General features: G+C 35.1%; 1 protein-coding gene across 1 annotated transcript; it reads left to right on the top strand.

Annotated features, from left to right (window-relative positions):
- The first annotated feature begins 3489 nt into the window (after nucleotides 1-3489).
- LOC108965157 (sorting nexin-33) lies at nucleotides 3490-6228 on the top strand. The gene is made up of 3 exons (XM_018927370.1): nucleotides 3490-4340; nucleotides 4404-5053; nucleotides 5309-6228. Exons 1-3 carry the CDS (start codon nucleotides 3597-3599, stop codon nucleotides 5598-5600), a joined length of 1686 nt encoding a protein of 561 aa, XP_018782915.1. The 5' UTR covers nucleotides 3490-3596; the 3' UTR covers nucleotides 5601-6228.
- The last annotated feature ends 1167 nt before the right edge of the window (nucleotides 6229-7395 follow it).

Genomic DNA, 7395 nt, shown 5'->3' with positions numbered 1-7395 from the left:
ATAACTAAATATTATATGATACTTGGGCACGATTACGATACTTCCGGCGCCGCGATTTGATGGTACGGATGGATAGAGGAGCTCCTCAGGATTAAAAAATGTATACACATATACCGTCCTCAGACTCATAGTTTTCGAGATATTTCACTTTAAAGTTCCACAATTTTGTATGGAATTCACTCTTATTTTGTTTTTCTTTACATGTCATGACAAGTACTAGTGTTGCCACATATTGTGTTTTGAAAAAACTACTAAATAATTTTCTGTTTAGCATATATTGAGAGAATGGTACAAGTTTTTGTTGTATCTTATGTTATATGATAAATAAGGATAAAAAATAATATTACTTTATGTCAAACTACTTTCTGCATTGGCGGCCTTCGGCCGCGCTTCAAAAAAATAACCCTGGTCGGTCCAACACCGGGGTGATCATAGTTCTTTTGTGTCAAACTATTTTCTGCACTGGCGGCCTTCGGCCGCGCTTCAAAAAAATAAACCGGCCGCGCTTCAAAAAAATAACCCTGATCGGTCCAACACCGGGGTGATCATACTTCTTTTTGTTGGCAATATAAAACCGGTATTTACTAAATATAGTATATTAATATTTTTCTATATTTTTTACGTAATATATGTAATATAATCCATATAAATATATGAAACAATATTTCATTTTGAATTATTTATATCTCTAAGTATGAAACAGATTTTTGATTATATTTTCAGGACACAAAGTATGGCAACACTGCTAATTGTCATAAATGTAAGCACACAAATCTCTTGAAACTTTGAATGTGCAAAATGGTTTTTAAAGTATATTTATTTTCTTAAAAATATACAACTAGTTTAAATTTTTGATATATACGAATGTGTACGGTGTAATTAAATATATATTAATTAAAAAATGTGTGAAAAGTGGGTTAAACATAGTGAAATAACGAGCATTGTTTCTACAAATTTTTGAACTTTAAAGTGAAATATCTCGAAAACTATGAGTCTGAGAACCGTATATGTGCATACATTTTTTAATCCTGAGGAGCTCCTCTATCCATCCGTACCATCAAATCGCGGCGCCGGAAGAATCGTAATATTGCCAAAATTCGTACAATATTGTGACGAACATAGATGTTAGAACAAAATCGAATCGACAATAAATTGCCTAAATTAACTAGACACCGAAGTTCGTAGCTCCCAGAATATTCGAGTAGCAATATTCCCACGACAGTTGCGTCTACGTAACTGGAACGGACCGGGTTTTTATCCGGCCAAGGACTGTCAACTCGGCAGAATTCTGCCGCTACAACAACAACACAAGTAGCAAAGCTTAGGTAGAAAACGTATATCATAGAGGTTCACGGGGCGGACAACAGGGCATGAAAATAACAGAATCGAGCATTTTCAGTGTTAAATGAAAAAAGTATGCTAATTTCAATGTCTAGAAATGTACGCTTAAAAATTCGCAATTTTATAATGCTCAAACCAGATTATGTATGTTCTTTGGCTCAACTCTGTTAACGCGCCACTGTTAAATTTTCTCCTTCTGAGCTAGCTGTGGTGAACACGCTCAACGCATTTTGTTATAGTGCAACTTGTGAATTCCTTCCGTTGTGATTCTCTCTTGATCACATTTGAGTAATGTTGTCAAACGCTCAATATGTATACATCAAAACTAACAGCCCTATTCAGATGTCCTCGCAAAAATCACTACCCTCGCTACTGTGAGGTTTTTGTTATTTGTGAGGTTATTTCAAAAACTCAAAACCTCACAATTTACAAGTGTGTCCATTGTTGGACCTTTTCTATTCTCAACTGATTTGTGAGGTTTATTTTGTAACCTCACAAGAAAAAAGTATAAAAAACTCATCACATGAGGTGAAAAGTACTTTGCTGTGAATCTACTTTTTTAAAAAAACAAACAAGGCAAACTAAAGAAACGGACAACCAAAGAAAATGAGTAATTTTGCAAATTCTTTACATTTGGTGCTTTCATATAAGGGTTTTTCAATAAGAGCGGTACAAAAAATTTTTTTTTTTAATAAAACAAAAACGGTTTGGAATATCAATGAAATTGTTTATTCCTATGAAAGTACATTTGGTGCCATTATGTATTCAACTCAACTTCTTTTGCATTGCCACCACGGGCACGCTTACAGAAGTTCAGATACTGAATCCAATTTTCAACGGGTTTCAAGCATAAATAACCGATATTGCTGCAATTACTACTTGACGTAGCCCCACAGGAAATAGTCTAACGGCGTCAAATTATACGACCGAGGCGGCCAATGGACTGCGTCATTCCGTGAGATAACACATTATCTCGCTTGTGGCGCTATCCTGTTGGAACCATACTTTGTCTAAGTCCATATCATCCAATTCGGTTATTATTAAGCGGTAACGATTCCCATTCACAGTAACGTTAAAAATAAAAGATTTTCTATCGCTCTTATTGAAAAACTCCCTCTTAAAATTGAGGCCACTGACATTGGATTTCTGTAGTAAGTTTTTATAATTTCGACTCGTTGTTGGATCCTATACCTTTCCATGATGAATGTTGTTAACCGTTCCACTGCTACTTTTATCCCCGTAATTTCTAGGAATTGGTCTTCGGCTACAGTTAAGAGCTTGTGTGGACCACCGCCAGTCCTTTGTTTCGAAGCTTTGTTATATTGTGCTTTTGATTAGCAAATATCTATTTGTGTATTTAGTTATTAATTTTAATCATTTATTATGTTATTTATTCAATTATTGTTAATTATTGATCTTAATTTTCGCCAAGTTTTAGCATCTTTCATCCGTGGCACGGCAGCGCTAAGTTTTAGCCAATGGATACCATAGCTTAAAAAAATAACTTTAATTTTGCCTCCGATTTTTTGTAATTGATTTATTTACAACTTTTTGCTTTTAATTTGTATTATAACTTCTCTCAAATAGCGAGTACAAAGATCCGAAAAAAAAACATGAATTTCGCTCGTTAACGAGTGGCGCGATTCGGATAAATCTGTTATAATTTTACATTGTGAGGTTTGCAGTCAGACATCAACAATTAATGGGGAAATTGCGAGCATTTGAGCTTTTTTAATCAACTGAGCATATGAAAAACCTCACAAATAACAAAAACATAATAATAGTTTGGGTGATGACTTATGTGAGGGCCATTGCTCAATTTCTATAAATGGTTAACTTTTCAGTTATAATTTTTCGTAATTAAAATTTCAAAACCAAAATTATGTTATTATGAAAATAGTCTACCTTTTTATTAATAATTGTATAATGTTTAATAATATATATATAAATATAATGTTAAAAGATAAGTGTGTCTGGGGTTCTGCGATAGTTTTTTCAATGTTTTGGACAATGGTATTGGTTGAGACATATTGATTACTTTACTGTCATATTAATCATTCTTGAACCGGTTACATGCTAAGCACTTCATCACTGAGTAGATTCGATTGTTTACATAAAAATGCAACTCTGTGTAAACCACTTGAATCATTTTGAAGATTACGACTTTCGAACAACACCTATTTGTCATTGCTAGATTGATAATTTATTTTTGTATGAGAATTGCTTAAAAACTCATATTATTAATTTATTTTATAATGACATCATATGTGCGAGCAATGTACGATTTCTCTGGCGAGCCAGGATCGTCGGAGATTTCAATTAAAGTTGGTGAAATCCTGGCAGTGACTCGAACAGACGTTGGAGAAGGTTGGTGGGAGGGGAAAAATAGTCAAGGAAAAGTTGGTCTCTTTCCAGCGGCATATGTGGAGGTAATGTCGGCGGCCGAAGCACAGAAACACAATCAGCAAGCTAGTGCTAGTAGTCCTGTTGCATTGCCTGCTGCGACAACATCTGACCCGTCGAACCGATATGATCAAACTGCTGATGAATATGATGATTGGGAGGATGATTGGGATGATGACAACGAGACTTACTCGGAAATAGGGCCTAGTGGTGGGGCAAAAACTATTAATCACACAGGTCTTGCTAATCAATTAACACATTCCGCTAGCAATTATGATAACAAAAATCTGCCAGCAGCACCAATGGACGACACTATCTCATTAGCATCTACAGCTGCGCCGAACAACACAGCAACTTTAAAAAAGTCTGGGATGTTCGGTAAAAGCTCAGATTCGTATATACTGGGATTGGGAAATAAGGAAAAACTTTCTGAACACGAAATTGTACATATTGCATATGTGGAAAGTTTTTGTTATTGGCAAACTAATCATCAACGTTACACTGTATTAGTAGCCAGTCCCAAAAAAGAGTCTAAATTTAAAGGAATGAAAACTTTTATTGCGTACCAACTGACACCCAGTTTTAACAATATATCTGTAAGTTTTAAATTCATCGCACAAGTTTTTCCTTGCGTCAAATTGAACACAATTTTGTTGCAGGTGTCAAGACGGTACAAACATTTTGATTGGCTACATGAACGTTTGGTGGAGAAATTTTGCCTCATCCCCATACCACCGCTGCCAGATAAACAAATTTCTGGACGTTATGAGGAACAATTTGTGGAACATCGCCGGGTTCAATTGCAAGAATTCGTAGATTGGGTTTGTCGTCATCCTGTACTGTCACAATGTGAGGTTTGGCATCATTTCTTGACCTGCAACGATGACAAGATGTGGAAATCGGGTAAAAGGAAAGCCGAACGTGACACTTATGTGGGAGTCTCTTATTGTTGGGCCATATCACCGCCTGAAAAGACATTGTTGCCATCGCTTGTAGATGCTCAAATAGAAAGTTGTTTACAGTTCACGCATGCAATGGATATTTCCGTACGAAATCTCTTAGTATTATCCAATGATACGGCGAAACGTTATCAAACACAATGTAAAAAAGAATTCCAACGTATTGGTGATGGTATGTCGGACTTGGCAAAGGCCTTAAATATAGACGAACGTCGTGCACCTTCAAAAACAACACCGCTATCGGAAAGTGTTGGGCGCGTCGGTGGTATTTTCATAGGTATTGGGCAACTATTTGGTGACCAACCTAAATTGGACTGGATACCATTTTCGGACCGTTTACATATCTACAGGTAATACGAAAGTTAGGCTCAGTAGAGGTATATATGCATAGCAGATTTATTGCAGGGATCTTGTGTCAGTATCTTCTGTGCGTAATCGTTTTTGCATTTAAAAGCTTATCTATTGTCATATGTGCTTGTTTTCTCACCTTCTAGCTCACTTATCAATCTTGTTCATTACTGAAAAATATATACGTACATACATAAGTACGCGTATATAAGTATGTACATAAGTGCTTCAATTTATATATAATTTTTTTTTTGCAGAGGCGTCCTCAACAGTTTTCCTGACATTCTCTCAACGCATAAGGGTGCAATGCAAAAACGCAAAGAATGCGAACGTTTAACTTCTGAGCAGAAGATGAGCAATGCCCAAATGACCGATGTGAATCGTCGCACCGATGTTATTTCTTACGCTGTAATGGCAGAAATGTCGCATTTTAAAGAAGAACGTGATACGCATATGAAACAGGCGCTAAAATCTTTTATAGAAGAGCAAATTAAGTTCTATTCGAATGTCGTTAATAGGCTGCAAGAAGGTTATCGCCAGTTTGAATAAATTCGTTAACTACAAACGTTGATCGCTAAGCCACGGCCGCTTTTATGTAACTGCTTTACTGTATGTGTGTGAGATTACAATAGAAACAATAGAGAAGCAGCACTGCACAACAGAATATCCAAAACAAATTTCATATCTTCATAATTCTAATTGCATCGGCAAAAACGTCAGTGCCCAAGCTGCAAAACGGCACATGTTTGTGCTATTTTATGTGGTGGTAGTGACAGAGAAATCAGAAGAACAATTAATGTATTTCCTATGCATAATGAGTTTTAATTTTTTTTATATATATACACATATATGTATACCTACATGCATTGAATGCAAACGCAGCATATATTGCAAATGAAGTTATTCAAAATTGTAAAGAAAATGTGATTATGTCCGTGTATTTAAAATATTCAATAGTGCAATCTTTTGAAGTAGAATTGTGTCTAGCAATTTTATTTCATACATGTATTTACAACTTGGGTACTTTTGTTCTTGTACGATTCAATTAATTTTGTATTTGTTCTTTTATAGTATTTTATATATTGTGAATATTATCTAATTTGAGCATACTACTAAAGTGTTAAATATTATATATTATATATTTTATATGCAAATATACAAGTATACACAAAAACAATGAACTTATGCTGCCATCAACGAATTGAGAATGATGAGTCATTACTTTGTAACTGCAGGTCTTACAGACTTTAGAAGTGCAGTTTAATGTCATGTAATGTATTGTTGTTTTCTTCGTGCTTGATAAATAGGTCCGTTCATCGTGTGAACAGTAGTTTATGTTGCTGGAAGAAACTAGAATTTTTGAAGTATTACTTTTCAGTTCAAAAGAACACATTTGCAAACGAGGTCGAATAATTAATATTATTATTAGTCTTGCTATAAAGTGTACTGATATTCAAATTGTGTTATATCTACAATATTTAGCGGTTGGCTTCCATTCTCACGACAGGGAGGTGCACGTAACCGAAGAGGATTTTTATAAGGTTGGACTGTCAACTCGGCAGCATTCCTCCAAATGAACTTAGCGATGTTTACTTTTGTTACAAAAGTGATTAGTTCACGCTTTGTCAACGACGTCTTCTACAGTTGTGTTCTTCAACTTATTTTGACGGTGTTCACGGTGTGACCATTGGAATTGTGGTGTTATTTGCTGTACATGCAAAGAGGTGGTTAGAGTCATGCGGTGACTCGTTGGAATGCCGCTGGGCGTGTATTTAGTATGTCGAGCCCGATTTTGGATAAGTAGGTACTATAGTATCTTGAACGAATCTGCGCGAGGGTGTCGAGCTATAGGCACAATTCCGATTTCTTTGGCGCCGCGATTTGAAGGTACCGTTGGAAGTCCTTCTGATTAAAAAACTATATGGGGTTATAGGTACCGCAAAAGCTTAGTTTACGAGATATTCGACCTTAAAGTTGAAAAATTCGCAAAATTTAATAATTTCAAGACGCTATTTCACCACATTAAACACACTTTATTCACATTTTTCACTTCAAATTAATCAAATTACACTATAAACTTTTAAATAAATCCACATTTTACACTTTTAGCAGGTTTTTTTTACCTGGAAAATCTTTATTTTAAAAATAACATTTTACACTCGTTTTAACCTCATTTGTTTACCAAAAATTACGACGAAATGGAGCGCTGCCATGTAATGATTAGGTAATTCGCTGAAACTCTTCTTTTTCGCAAAAATTTCTCTATTCATGCATATGGATACTCTCTTTTTTAAATTTGTTAAGCAAATAAGTAATATTATACATATACATGTATTAGTAATAT

The sequence above is a fragment of the Bactrocera latifrons genome, unplaced genomic scaffold (assembly GCF_001853355.1).
Source record: "Bactrocera latifrons isolate USDA-ARS-PBARC rearing strain unplaced genomic scaffold, ASM185335v1 scaffold_1351, whole genome shotgun sequence".
Classification (NCBI taxonomy): domain Eukaryota; kingdom Metazoa; phylum Arthropoda; class Insecta; order Diptera; family Tephritidae; genus Bactrocera; species Bactrocera latifrons.
This window is presented reverse-complemented; position numbering and strand designations above follow the sequence as displayed.

What these genes read in the sequence shown, in the direction of transcription:
- LOC108965157 (XM_018927370.1), top strand. Translation starts at nt 3,597, where the DNA reads ATGACATCATATGTGCGAGCAATGTACGATTTCTCTGGCGAGCCAGGA. An exon ending in CCAGTTTTAACAATATATCT is followed by an intron (nt 4,341 to 4,403) that starts GTAAGTTTTAAA and finishes ATTTTGTTGCAG; the next exon opens with GTGTCAAGACGGTACAAACA. An exon ending in GACCGTTTACATATCTACAG is followed by an intron (nt 5,054 to 5,308) that starts GTAATACGAAAG and finishes TTTTTTTTGCAG; the next exon opens with AGGCGTCCTCAACAGTTTTC.